Source organism: Rana temporaria, chromosome 5, assembly GCF_905171775.1.
Source record: "Rana temporaria chromosome 5, aRanTem1.1, whole genome shotgun sequence".
Taxonomy (NCBI): domain Eukaryota; kingdom Metazoa; phylum Chordata; class Amphibia; order Anura; family Ranidae; genus Rana; species Rana temporaria.
This window is the reverse complement of record NC_053493.1, coordinates 93,117,460-93,132,818: the sequence shown is the minus strand read 5'-3', so window position 1 is coordinate 93,132,818 and position 15,359 is coordinate 93,117,460. Positions and strand designations below refer to the sequence as shown.

Below are 15,359 nucleotides of genomic sequence, written 5' to 3'. Positions count from 1 at the left end.
AAAAAAAAAAAACAGATATAGGTTGATTAAGCTATTAAGTTAGTAAAATAAAATATAAAACTCACATATTCCTCTTGTTCACGCTGAATTTCATAAAATATTTTAGTTCTTAATGCCTCAATTTCATATTTCAGTTCTTTATGGGTAGTTTCGTTATAGTCATCTGACTGCAAAACAAGTCGGCATTATGAGAAAGCACATACAAAACATTTTATGCAGATTTGGGCTTATTGGGTTAAGGGTATCTCAATTGTTGCCGATGATTATTGAAAGGGCAATCTAGTGATATTAACCATTTGTCGGTATACAGCGCAGCCAGTCTAGGACACGTACACTGACTAGCACATGCGCACTAGCGCTCCCCCTGGGGCACGCATTTTGTGATCCCACCAGACAGAATGGATCACGGCATACTGTTGTGATTGGCCCACAACTTCCACATCGTACCTGGACCAATCACACCACCCTGTACCATGTTATTAGCTGTAGCCAATCACAGCATGTCAACAGTAGGTATGTCATGAATAGAAAACCATTCATGACAGTTAATTATTGCTTATAACAGTGATCATCACTGTTATAAGCAATGACAGTGTAAAAAAATAAAAAATAAATTAAAAAAAATCGCTGATCACCACCCCACCCCCCCCCCCCCCCCCAAGTAGTACAGTGTCACTACATTGATGCTGAACTACTGAAAAGTATGTAAAAAAAAAGTACAAAGAAATTGTTTTTTTCTTTCTTTTCCTGTCACTAGTCAGTATCATTGATCACCGCCACACCAGTCATAAGGGGACTCTGTACAGCACTGGTGACAGTATGCGTAAATAAAAAAAGGGGGGGGGGATTAATTTCTTCATTTTCCAAACAATTGTGACAAAAAAAATGAATTAACTCATCATGCCTCTCAATAAATACCCAAGGGTGTCATTTGGGGGGGGGGGGGGGTCCTTGGCATTTTAGAGCCGTCAATACATCAGTACTGATCAATTTTTAAATATATATACCATAGTTTGTAGATTCTATAACTTTTACACTGACTAAAAAAATATACACTTTGGTTATTTTATCAAAAGAAATGTAGCAAGCTATATTTTGGCCTAAATGAATAAAGAAAAAATATTAGTTTAGGAAAAATCCCCCCTCCAGATATTTTCGTTTGTATAGCACAAAAATTAAAAACCCAATGGTGAACAAAACACCAAAAGCCAGCTCTATTTGTGTGGAAAAATTATATACATTTCATTTGTGTACAGTGTTACATGACCAAGCAATTGGCAGGTAAAGTAGCACAGTGCTCAGTAGCAAAAAAATACCCTGGTCCTGACTAATCTTCCAGGGGTCTAGATGTTAACGAAAAACTAATTTCTGCAACTGCACAAGTAATCCATGTCGAGCATGACGTATAGTAGTGCAACGTTTGTTTCCCTGGGCCTCCTATTTTTAGCAGGAGTGAGGAAAGGGCAGTTAAAAACAGGTCAAACTGTTCTAATTTACATACATGAAAAATGGAAATAAAAGGGGGGGGGGGGGATTTCATACCTCTTCCATGTTGCCGCTTTCTAGCAATTTCCACCTTAGCTGACCCTTGAGTCCTTTAATTGTCTTCTTGACTGCCATTAAATCATCCACATTTGGATTTGTATTGATCCATTGTTCAATATTATTTTTAAACTGTAAAATAAATGCATGCATTTTAAAATTCTTAACCTTCAGAAAATATACCCACATCTTATGATCAGTTAGGTTCCTTTCACGCTGCCATTTTACCACGTTTTTGCAACGGTTTTAGGTAATGCCTGTGTAAACTTGAGTTCTGTGGACCAACTCGCATCAAAGTTGGACCAAAGTAGTACAGGGACTACTTTGAAGTCGGTGTGACTCGCACAGACATGAATGGTTATCATTGGGAATCATGGGGTAGAACTTGATGTCAAAGGTCGCACAAGTGTGAAAGGGGCCTTAATAAAAACAACCAAATACAGATTTGTACCAAGCCCACAACCCACCCCCCCACCCAAAAATTTGACATCTGAAAACTCATGCACGTTTTCCAACCCCAGGATAAATTCTCTGAATACCGGCATTCCTCAATTTGGTTGCCAAGCTGACAGCATAACTACAGAAAAAATAAATTATCCTGGACTGCCACACTCTGATAGGCCATTTATTGAAACAAAATGAACAAAGGATAAAATCCAAAGCTGTATAACATCCAAAAATTCATGCAACACTTCAATCAATAGTAGGAAGTGGACGCAGGGGACAAAAAAGCCAACATGTTTCACATCATGGATAGATGCTAACTCATAGATGGGTTGTGTGAGGATCTGAAAGTATTTAAATGGAAAACTTTGAATGCATCCAAACCAATTAGAGCTTGTCTGCACAGCATTGAAACCGACACAACCCATGAACAGAACAGCATCTGCACAATCAAAAACAATCAAAAACACACACGTGTATGTGACATTCTAACCTGAAACACATTTTAGGATATAGACTTTATAAAGTGTATGTGAAAAACATATAAAGAAATGCAATAAATGAATAAATATATAAATAAATATACTGCAAAAATAAAGTGCTGTTAAATGAATATAAATATCGTAATAGTAAAATGTGGAGACAGTGTGTGAATGTGGAATTGTTGGTGAATTTGGTGCTGATCTGTGTTGGAAATAAAACATAACGAATTATTGACATGCAAGTACGCAAAAACTACAATAAATGAATAAATGAATAAATATATATATATATATATATATATATATATATATATATATATATATAATGAACATGGTCCAACATTAAGTGAAATTAAGTGGAATTCAATTAAATCTGATTACCGTATTTATCGGGGTATTGCGCGCTCCGGCGTATAGCGTGCACCCCTAAAGTGAACCCGCATTCCTGTAAAAAAAAAATTTTTTAGTACTTACAGTTTTGGTGTCTTGCGCGGCGTCCATCGGCGGCCTCCTCGTCGGGTCCGGCATCCTTCTGCGGTGTCCTCCCCGCTCGATCAGGACGTGACCGCGAGAGGAGCCGAGCCTGCCCGACTATACTGCGCTCGGTATATGCCGGCGCAGTGGTTCAAACTCGGCGCGGTAAGCGGGTATTGGCGTATATCACGCACCCACGTATACGCCGATAAGTACGGTAGATAAAATAAAAAAATCGGACACATGTGGTTCAATAAATTAAATATTTATTCATTTATGTGCAGACAAATATGTTCAATGTTCAACATTGAACATATTTATCTGCACATAAATAAATAAATAAATACTTAATTTATTGAACTACATGGGTCCGATTTAAATTTAATTATCAGATTTAATATAATTCCATTTAATTTCACTTAAAGCGGGGGTTCCGCGGGTATTTTTTTTGTTTGTTTTAGATCATTCTGGCGCTTACCTTTGTTAATCTGCTGCTCATGTGTCCTAATCTGCTAGCCGCCTGGATTGTCTTTGTCCCGCAAAAGATATTTTATAAAATTCATAGATGGACGTTTCCATCTTGATTGTGGGCACTCTGAAGCCCACCAGGATTTCCTTCCGGGATACGGTGAATGCTGACGTCCCAGCATTCACCGCTCTATCCCGCGCATGTGCATTGTTGACAGAGAGCGTCGCTGTCAACCCTACACAGTTGTGTTTTCCCTTACCTAAAATGGCAATTTCGTATCCGCCCTTGTCACATGACCCACGAAATAACGCGTGATCACAGTACAGCGCGTCTCCTGGGAGTCTCGACACAACATCACTCCCAGGAGACATAGCGCTGAGATGAGGAAATCTAAAGGCATGCCCACTCCCGCGGGGAAAGGACCCAGGAAGCCACTATAAATCCTGCAGAAACAAGGTAAACAATGACATAAAAAAAAAAAAAAAACGATGGATTGTACATTAACGATGGGTGGTGGTATTATTCATGCAAAGTTGATATTTAGGGTGAACACACACGCACACATTCATATTTATATACTGTGACAGGAAGTCCGGTAAATCTGTGGGTGTTGTCCCAAACGGGGAACATACATTTCTGCCTTGCTTAGACAATACACTAATCATTATTAGGCGTCGGCTGCGAGAAATAGCCAGACAAGGTCTAAGGGCGCTGAAAGACTCCAGCTGTTCAGAGTGAGGCAACTAAAGGCCTCTATAAGAAGTCCAAAGTGTTACCACTAATTGGCTGCATCACTCCTAAGGCTGTGTGAGTAGGAGAGCAGTGCCAGAAGGTCTTCGGTGGCGGTGAGGATTGATTTTTCTGTGCGATAAAAATCAAAAGACTATTGTTTGTGCTGTATGACCAGCACTGTCTACCCAGCAGTAGGCTGTGTTAGACTTCATAGATAGGTTCCTGTGTGGAAGGTAGATGCACAGAGTGGCTAGGATTTATTTTATGTTTGATTTTGTTTATGCTGTTTGGATGCTTGCAATTGTTTTCCAGCAAGATGGAAAAATAAACCAGAAACGTTGTTTTCAACCGTCTTAGACTGCCAGTCTGTAGAAATTCAGTGTGTGGTGAACCCATCCAAGGGGTCACACACCCCGCTACCGAGCTAACCCCTCACAATATTTATTCATTTATTGTAGTTTTTTGCGCACTTGCAGATCAATAATTTATGTTTTATTTCCAACACAGATTTTAGTAAAGATTCAAACCTTTTTTCAGAAAGGATCTTTAAAATACCTTGGCATTGTCCACCGGCTTTTGTTTACAGAAGAAATCGCTGCATCCACAGAAGGCAGACTCCACTTCTTGGTAAACTTCTCCTCCATAGGATAAAGCACTTCAAACTTCTAAGGAGGAGCAAAACGTTTATCTGGGTTTTTTCAGTCTGCGTTAATCTAATTCTCCAAAAAAGGATGAATCGGAAGGGCACAAGCAGCCTATTGGGATTTTAACTTGCTCAGAGGGGAGACAGGCGATTCAGGTAACTCCTTAGAGGGTAATCTGAATGTGAAGCGCACTGCTTCAGTATAATATTGCACCTGTAATTTTAGCACCTGAGATGCAGAAAAGGTTCCCCTGATAGCTCTGATCCCTCCGAGTCCTCATCCTCCACAGGTCTTTCTGTAAGGAGATCTAATACAACATGAGGAGATCTGCTTCGCTTTTTGTCCCTTTCTGAGGACTTTGCGATAAACGCAGCGATTCTCCCTTCTAAATTGCTTAGGGCTATTGGCAAAGTGTCTTCAGTGACATATGCAGGCACAACAGGAGAGGCTGCAACTCCTGATAGAGGTAAAGGTTAATCCTGCATAAATACTTCAGGTATTACAGGAGATGAGGGTACAGAGCAGGCACAGCTAGAGCCTCCTGTCTCTGGCGGCAAAGCTTTTTTGCTTCTCCCAGAGCCTCTTCTTTGGGAAGACATAATGCTAAGCAAAGCCAAGGTACCAACAAATGCATATACTACTGTGCTAGTTTAGCAATCTACATATAATTATGCAACTAATAACACACAGTTTCATGCTGAGTGGGTGTCTTATCCTTGGGGAGTGCTTCAGCCACATGGAGATCTTGCATGCCCTTAAACGCAGCTGTGTCCCTTGCAGGGAAGCTCTAGACATTTAAGGTTTCTTTCCTGTCTGACCGTCGTCATTAAAAGCGTGCCATTTAGGCCCGCCCCTCCCACTGAGATCGCCATAAACCGCGCACGTCCTAGAGGCATCCTCCACATCCCTGTGCGGTTCATGGCGTTCTCCTGTGTTTGGAGCTTCTTCAGCTTTCTGTTAAAGAGGGAGGAGGGCAATGCAGAGCTTGCAGTGAAAGGAGTGTGCTTGTTGTTTGGACTGACACGGCTTTGGAGCTTGGCGAGTGAAAAACTCAGCTCTTTACTCACTCCAGCAGCGGCTTAAAAAATTACGCCCACTCTAAATAGGAAAAGTCCTTAAGTTTAAAACTTACGACTTTTTTTTTTTTTTTAAAGATATTTTTATTAGGTTTAAGATAAACCAACAAACAGAAAAACATACAAAAAAAAAAAAAAAAAACACCAGACAACCTGGTCATAAACGTTAGGCAATACACGCAAACATATAGGACTTTTTCCTAACTCACCCTGTCCCCGCCGCAGGTTCTCTGTCAGGCAGATGCCAATCTTCCCCCATCCCGGCTGGGTCTGCGTGCCGACCTTCAGGGGTATGGGTTCCTACTTAAAGGAGACCTCTTCCCTGGGCCTTGTAAAAGACTCTAACCAGGACTTTTAGCGTATAGAGAAAAAGTGCTGGACCCCAGTCCTCTGGAGAGAGACATTACAGGCGACACCTCGTCCATGAGGTCCGGATAACAACCAGTTTTGGCGCAATATAATTTATAATTAAGAGTCTTGGATGGACCCACAGTGTAGCTCTCTGCCCTCATAGGGCTTCTTAGGCAGAGCTTTCTACAGAACATTTTCCTTGTGTCCAACACCTTATACACTGGCAAAAAAACGAAGGTACTTGTGGGAGGGGTTATATGGAGGGAAACTGTATTTGATTGGTTGTGCCAGTGTCCAATCACCTCTGGTGACCATACAACCCATTATGTAATGATTTAAGGCTCTGTGTCCCGTGGTGTATGATAAAGAAAGGCACATTTTCTATTTATGAAGCCAGTCTGTGGTGGATATACTTTGATGCTTAGGGTTATTGTCCTGCTGCAGTCATTTGACGGAGCGATCACGTGGTAAACGGCCGCTATCAGCGGCAATTTACCGCGATCCATGAAGACCCGGCGCTCACAGATGATTCCAGGAGCGCGCCCCAGTGGGCGCGCGAGTGGAGGATTCTGGGAGGATGTCCTCCCAGAAAAACTCCACCGCGCTGTAGCAGTAAAATGTCTATGGCGCGGTGGGCAAGTGGTTAATCCTGTAAGATATTTCAGTAAACTTGGGAATTAATTTTCCCCTCAATGATGGCAAGTGGTCCATCCTTTGAGCCAGTAAAGCAAGCCCAAATCTTTATGTCCCCTCCACCATACTTCACTGATGTTTTGGTGTTGGTAAGCTTCACCCTTTTTCTGACAAAGTGCGGAGTATTCGTACCGATCAACTCAACTTTTGTTTTCGCCAGCCCACAAAACATTTCCCAGTAGTGTTGCAGTTTGCCAAGGGTGCTCTTTGGCAAACTTTAGGTGCGTAACAATGTTTTTTTTATATGTCTTTGGGAAAGCAAAGGCTTCCTCGTGGTGTTCTGCCTTGGACACCCTGCCTTTTCAAAGACATACGAATGATAGACTAATGAACAGAGATGTTTGCCAGTTCCAGTGATGTCTACAAGCCTTTAGCTGTTACTCCTGGGTGGTTCTTTACCTTCCTGGGAATTCTGCATTGTCTCTTGGAGTCATCATGGCTGGACATATACTTCTAGGAAGACTAGCCACAGTACTTTTTTTACAGTTGGCTTTGAATTGCTTTTCAGCTTTATGCATATCAACTACTCTTGATCGTATGCCTTGAGAGCTCCTTTATGCAAAGCATGGTTCACATCAACTGATGCTTCTTATTAACAGCAATCTTAAAATGTCCGAGTGTCTTTTATCAAAGTAGCTCTAAACCACACCTCTAAATGGATTTCATTAATTGGACTCCAGGTGTGCAAACTAATGACTCCAATTAGCTTTCAATGACATAATTCCAAGGAGTTCACATTATTTTTCTTGCCACTGTAAGAAGGGAAGATCTGTGTCCTGTAATGTACTCCAAGAAAAGATATATATGGTTAAACAGAAGATAGGATTTTTTTTTTGTCATACTTACCTGTAAAATCCTTTTCTTTAAGTACATCATGGGACACAGAGTCAGGCTAATATTCATTACCTGCTGGGATGTCCCAGAGCAATAACCTTGAGGGGAGGGAGACACCCTACTATATAGCCATCAGAACTTATACAGCAGCCTGAAAGCCGAATTATTGGCTGCTCGAACATCCACTGGATAACATTTTCTGAACGTATGCACTGAAGACCAGGTAGTGACCTTACAAACCTGAGCCACAGATACCTGATGACGAAAAAGCCTACACCCCGGTAGAATGAGCTCTCACCCTAAAGGGAGGAGCTTGAAGTTTCAGACGGTAGGCCTGAATGATCAATTGACAGACCCAAATGGCAATGAAAGCCTTGGAAACTGCCTGCCCCTTCTTGGGTCCTTTCGGTAAAACAAAAAAAGAAGTCTGATCCACGGATCTAGACAAATAAACCTTGACTGCCCGGACAATGTCCAAATAATGCAGTGGTCTCTCTCCTGCCGAACGAGGCTGAGAGAAAAAAGAAGGCAAAATAATATCCCGATTCAAATGAAAGGCCGACACCACCTTTGGCAAAAAGGATGGTACAGGTTGTAACACGACTGTCGTGGTGAAGGATCAAGTACGGATCCATGCATGAAAGGGCCGCCAACTCCGACACCCTTCTAGCCGAGGTGATCGCCATCAGGAAGGCTAGCTTGCGTGACACCAAGTCTAATGGAATCTCATTGATGGGTTCAAATTGTTGTTTCTGTAACAAAGACAGCACCAAATTCAAGTCCCAAGGACACATAGGTGACCTAATGATGGTAAGCAAATGAGTTGACCCCTGCATAATGGTTCGGACCAACGAATGGGATGCTAAAGGCCTTTGAAAGAATACCGACAAGGCCGAAATCAGACCTCTGATTGTACTCAAAGCCAATTTGATTTCCACAGCTGACTGAAGAAAAGAGGATTCTCACAATCACATATTTCCGAGGATGCCATTTTCTGGCTTCACATCAAGCAAAATACGTTTTCATGACCTTATGATAAATCTTCCTAGTGACAACTTTTCTAGTATTGACTAGGGTAGACACTACGGTCCTTCAGTGCCCTGGCTTCCATAGCCATGCCATCAAATTTAGAGACTGTAAAATTGGGGTGGAATAGACAGTAGATCGGTGCGACATGCAAGCATCTATGGCCTGTCTATTGTCAGTCTTACAATCTCCGGGAACCAGGGCCTTCTGGGCCAGGCTGGTTCCACCAGAATGACTGAAATCCCCATCTCTGAAAATCAACAAAAGTGGAAAGAAAAGGGATTGGAGAGAAAGCATACTCTACTTCAGGGATATGGACTGCCGATAGAATCGGCACGTCACTCTGCCCAGGCTAGTATGTGGTACAACTCTTTTAGAGCTAAACGACTCCTGGTACCACCTTGGTGGTTTATATATGCCACTGCAGTGGCATTGTCGGACTGAATCCTGATAGGACAGTCCTGAAGCTCCACCGTCCAGGACTGTAGGGCCAGACGTACTGCCCCTAATCCCAGGACATTGATGGGCAGGATCTGCTCTGTCCCTGACAATTTCCCCTGAGCTGTGAGCCCATCTAGGGTCAATCCCCAGCCTGAGAGACAGGCATCTGTAGTCCGTACTCTAGAAGAAAGGATTTTCCCTTTTGCAGGTTCTAATCCTGCACCCATTAGTTTAGGCTTAAGCTTCCTGAGGAGATAAGCACATTGGATAATCCAGGGCTTGTCCTCTTCTGTTCCAAGCCAACAAGTAAAGGCCTGGAATGGAACTGGGCATAGGGCACTGCCTCGAAAGAGGATACCATCCTCCCTGGAAGACTCATACAGAGCCAAATGGAGGGTTGTCTGGTGCCCTTTATCGGACGCACCTGATCCTTCAGGGCACATATCCTTACAGGTGGCAAAAATACCGTTACTTGGACTGTATCTAGGATCAGACCTACATACTTTAGACTTTTGAGCTGGTTTCAAAGCAGATTTTTTGGTATTTATAATCCAGCCTAAACGTTTGAAATACCGCACTATGTGTATTATGCTCTGTTCTAGAGCCTGTAATGAGTGATCTCTGAGCAGGAGGTTGTCCAGATACCTAAGCACCAGGATCCCTCGGGCACTTAAAAGACCCAGTACTGGTGCTAGGTACTTTGTGAACACCCAGGGAGCTAAACCTCTGAGGGGGAACCCCCCGCAACTCCAGCTTGTAACTGTCAGGGCTGGGCTCAGCCCTTCCTTCTCTGTGCTGGCAGCTCAGCTGTTAGCTAATTGCCAGCTTCCATCTCTCCACAGTGATCCACCTGTTGATGATCCGCTCGTCAGCTTTGCCAATTAAGGACTTCCAGTTCATTTGCTCTTCGCCTGTGTTCACATCACAAGAGACTTTCTCCTGCGTCATAGTTGAAGACCTGCTTGACTGATATCCCCTCTGGCTACAGATCCTGCTTGCTGTACACTACTACCTTTATAGCTGGCTCTTGGACTTTAGCTTGGCCGACTACCCGATCCTGTTACTGAACTCTGGCGATATTTTGACTACACTTACTCCGTTTACCTTTTTATTATTATTATTATGATTAACCACTTCCCACCCTGCGGACGTCAATATACATCCGCAAGGTGGCTCTGTCCTGCCGGGAGGCCGTCGCGTCACACAGGTGCCGATGCGCGTGCCTAGCGGCCGCGATGTCCGCCAGGCACCCGCGATCGGCAGTCAAAGAGCCAGGGACATGGAGCTCTGTGTGTGAGACCAATGGTGTGTCCCTTGTACATAGGGACAACCATCGGTCACCTCCCCCAGTCAGTCCCCCTACAGTAAGAATCACTCCCAGGGTACATATTTAACCCCTTGATGCCCCCTAGTGTTAACTACTTCCCTGCCAGTCACATTTATACAGTAACCAGTGCATTTTTATAGCAGTGTTCGCTGTATAAATGTGAATGGTCCCAAAAATGTGTCAAAAGTGTCCGATGTGTGCACCGTAATATCGCAGTCGTGACAAAAATCGCAGATCGCCGCCATTACTATTTTCTTTATCGTACACCACGGGACACAGAGACTAAGTCTCTACATAATGGGACGTCCCAGAGCAATGCTCCCATATGAAGGGGGGGGGGGGGGAGACACAGATCAAGCAGGCCGCCCGGGACCAGAAGCTCTATACCATTGCCTGCAGTACACTTCGCCCAAAGGTGGCATCCTCCTGTACTCGCGTCCACTTGTTAGAATTTGGAAAATGTGTGGACCGAGGACCAAGTTGCAGCTTTACAGATCTGAGTCACCGAAGCCTGGTGGTGCACTGCCCATGAAGCACTTATCACCCTGGTTGAGTGCGCCCTAACAGAAAAGGGAAGAATCCGATTCTTTAAACCATAGGCTTGAAAGATTGTCTGTCAATTCCACCTGGAGATAGTGGATCTAGACGCTGCTTGTCCTTTCTTAGGACTATCTGGCAAAATAAACATAACATCTGTTTTGCGTATCTGAGAGGTTGCCTGCAGATACACCTTTACTGCTCTCACGAGATCTAGAGAGTGTAATAACTTCTCCTCCGCTGTCTGCGGAACAATGTCCTGATTTAAATGAAAGGACGATACCACCTTAGGTAAAAAAGCAGGATGGGGTCGTAGTGCAATTTTGTCTTTATAACAAACTAAATAAGGCTCTTTGCAAGAAAGAGCTGCTAATTCAGATACTATTCTAGCTGAAGAGATAGCAATCAGAAACGCCAACTTCCTGCTTAACCACTTGAGAGCCGCGCAATAGACGAAAGACGTCCACAGCGCGGCTCTAAACTGCCGGGTGGACGTCCCTGAATGTCCTTTTATGTGCATTCCCCGCGCGCGCCGCTGTGTCGCGGATTCTCAAAGCCCCGATCCTCAAGAATGTGGGCTATAACAGCCAGACCCTTAATACCCCTGTATGCAAGACAGGATGTAACCCTGCGAAGCAGGCCAGGACAAGGTGCAAGAGGCCCTGGTTCCTCTACGATCACCTCTGCTGTCCCTGCACAGTCAGGTCATATGGGCTATGCCAAAGCAATTAGGCCAGCTTCCGTTCTCTTCTGATGTAGCATGGAAGCCACGAAAGTTGCGGCCCTGGGGGGAAAAACACATAAACCAGCGACAACTGGTCCCCCAGGATCACCAACACATCTGTTCCGCATGCGGGTGGATCATTTGTCCTTGACACAAAAGCTGTTCAATGACTTGTTGAACCTGGACGTCAACACCCTTTATGTACAGGGTACCATTTCTGTGACATTTGGTCAGAAAAAAGTCGGGGTGCAGAGGCCAATCTCCCGGACCCGATAGTTGATGGCTCCAGCGAATCGCCTGCCAATCCAGCATTCCATGAAATGACAATTGACATTAGGCAAGGCAAAAGCTCCTCCCTGGTAAACAAAGTAAACCACTAGAGGCAAAGTCGGATTGTATTCAGACAGAGCAACCCTGTAACCTAAATGTTCAGGCCCTTAAGCCAGATGCTCCATCCGTAGGCTCTAGAAAGCGAGCAGATAAGGCTCCCTTGGAGCTTGACCACCTTCCCTGTGCCGTGGTCTCTTCCAGGCCTGGATTCTATCCCTAGAGGCCAGCCCTCGCAACCTGCTCCCAGGTAACGGGTATGAAGGATATTCCCTTCTGCCAATCATTCAGTTAAGAACCATAAACTGAAATTCCAGCATATTCCTGGGACCAGACTCGTAGGATAATGCTAGGTTAGGATCCACTCGTTCCAGGCCGACAGAATAATGTTTATATCAGCCTTGAATAAAACTGAGCACAGGGAACTGTTTGAATGAAGTCGGCATATTCCCTCTAGATTGGGATCCTAACCCAGGAGTTCCAGAAATATAAAAACCATGCTGGACTCCCCTAGGCCCAGCCATGCGCTACTGACTGATCTGTCAGCAGGAGTTTGCCTCGGTATGCCATTGCTGCTATACCCTGGGCCTTTAGCCCTACTAGAGGCGGGCCCTAGCAGCCTTGTAAATAAACACACATGCAAATAGATCCCTATATGTGCAGGTGGCAAGCTTTAAAGCCATATGCCTCTATGGAAGCGTGTGTTCATGGAAGCGTGAATTCATACAAATATGTTTTCAGCAAAAAACATAACAAAAGGGGGCGTGCTGCATACACGCATACATATAGCATATGAGCTATGAACAAGCATCTTGCAAGCAAGTATGCGCTATGAACGTGTTATGCAGCATTGTGCAACACGTACCCTGCAGACACGTATTCCTATGTAAGGCCAAGGAATCCTGTATAATTAAGGAAACCTAATTATCATGCCTCAATGCAAAATCTAGGCAAACATGCATCCATATGGCATTTAGCATCTATGCACCTTAAGCACTCCTGTGCGGACAAGTACCCTTGTGTGACCAAGGATTCTTGTATGATCGAGCACCCCTGTGCAATCCAGCATTTTTATGCAATTAAGCATTTTAATGCGATGTTTTGCATTTCTGTGGCTCTCTGTGTGATCAAATATGCCTGATTAATCCAGGACTCGGGTGATCGGATAACCATGTGTGATGCTGCATCTTTATGCGATTTCAGGCATTCCTGTGGAAACAAGCCTCTATGTGTGACCAAATATCCTTGGGAAATCAAGGACTCGGGTTATCAGGTAACCATGTGTGATCCCGCATCTCTATGCACTCCAGCATCTTTATGCAATTTCAGGCATTCCTGTAGAAATAAGCCTCTCTGTGTGACCAAATATCCTTGGATAATCGAGGACTCGTGTTATCAGGTAACCATGTGTGATCCCGCATCTTTATGCACTTTAAGCATTTTTATGCGATTTTAGGAACTTTGCTGTGATTAAACGCCCTTATGTGATCATGTAAAATCATACAAACAAAAAAACATGTATATTTATGTGATCAATAAAACATGTTTTGTTACCTGTTTTTACCCCACATGCATTTTGAACATTCCGAATTCATGTATTTCATGCAAACATGCAGACTGGTAAAGAGGCAGTTATGCTCTGCAGATGTGCGACTCCGCAAACCTGCAACGTTGGCCATGTGCACAGCAGCATCTGTGCACCCCCTGTTGTGCATTCGGTTAGCCTGAGGCCAACACCAGGATGAGGACTTTATAGAGATAGAGGCTCTGGCCGTCTAGGCTGAGGGAAGTTATATGCAGCTTGAATCTCAGAAAAAAAGACTGCAGCTGCACCAGAGCTTGTGGGGCTTCTGATAGTTTTCTCATTAGGCTGACACCTGTTATCTGTTCTCCGACAGTGAACCTTCATCCTCAGGTCTTTTAATCCCTGGTTTGAGGATTTAGAGCAAGGAAAGGGACACGCCCTGTTTTCTGCTTGTGAGGATGCTTTGAATATAGCAGTTAACCTCTTATAGACCCATAAATGCAATGCAACAAAACATATGCAGAGTGACTGCAATGTTGGGGGAGGCTCAACGCCTGACAGGGCTGATAGCTCATTATGTAAGCTGTCTTAAGTCTCAACAGGGGAGGATAGTATCATGCAAGCATGATAAAGGGCCACCAGATTCAGGTGGTGATACCCCTTCCTACCCCTGAACCCTCTTTTACGGGGAGACAAACAAGTCCTAAGCCAAAAGCAGAGGAACTTAACCCTGGTGCATCAACAGCTGAACTTAGTCTAGCAAAAAATGCCTGCTAATCTGCACAGCTAGATGCTGAGTAGGTGTCTTAGATGAATCTGTATCCAACTTCCACGAGGTGATTACGTGCCCAAGCTACTGTATCCCCCTGGCTTTACAGAGCTCTGACGTCTGGGCCTTTCGAAGGGGCCGCCCTGTGTCTGCACCATGAGCCGGCTCATGTGTGCATGCGCCAGCGGCAACCACATCGCCCCCCCCGCCTACAAAGCGCGCCCCCCCCTTGCGCACACGTGCCTAGGGGAATAGTGGAGGCGGGGGAGAGGGAGATCCCCAAGGAGCGCCGTGGACCCGGACTACGAGGGACCCCCCCACCATCGTGGCAGAGCCTGAAGTGGAGGAAGCAAGCCGCACCATAGATCAGCTAACCTTGAGATTCCGTTCCTGGAAAGCATGGTAAGTGAAACACCAGGCATGTCCTTTTACTGCCTTTAGTGGTGGAAAACAGATAAAACACACTTATGACAATCCTTTGCATAGGACTTAGGGGTACCAGCCTCCTGAAGGGGAGATCTATGGGTACTACAGCCATCCTGTCTCAGACATAGTGGTTTCTTTGCCCAAGCACACATGCATTATAGGCGAGACCTAATAGCCCCTTCAGCAGAGGACTAGGACCCACTTAGGGGAGGTATATGGGTGCCAAAGCCATCCTGTCTCAGAAGACATAGTGGTTAAGTTGCCCATGCATAGAAGCATAAAAATAGGCGAGACCCATAAACCCAAATGGCGAACCTACTGTCGGACCAAGTCCCGTAGGTACCTCCGCTTACCTTTCCACGCTGCAGGGTATTGCAAAGCAAGAGGCCCATCCTTCACCCCTCACCGTGGGCTTCGTCTTAGACCTTCAGGGACTGGGGTCCATAGCAGGTCACCTCTCCCCTGGACCTATATAGCACCCTGGCAACAGAAAAAACATTTGGTCTTTGGTATCGA

At 44.5% G+C, this 15,359-nt stretch overlaps 1 protein-coding gene across 5 annotated transcripts in view; it reads right to left on the bottom strand.

The window, feature by feature from the left end:
- STK31 (serine/threonine kinase 31) overlaps positions 1-15,359 on the bottom strand; it is a 369,252-nt gene that overhangs the window by 59,725 nt on the left and 294,168 nt on the right. For 4 of the 5 annotated variants that reach the window (XM_040352870.1, XM_040352874.1, XM_040352869.1 and 1 more), the window contains 2 exons: positions 1,543-1,674; positions 66-167 (listed from right to left, as the gene is read on the bottom strand). In XM_040352870.1, the coding sequence (XP_040208804.1) occupies positions 66-167; positions 1,543-1,674 (234 nt within the window). The remainder of the gene's footprint in view (positions 1-65; positions 168-1,542; positions 1,675-15,359) is intronic. The other variant, XM_040352872.1, reaches the window with a different exon arrangement.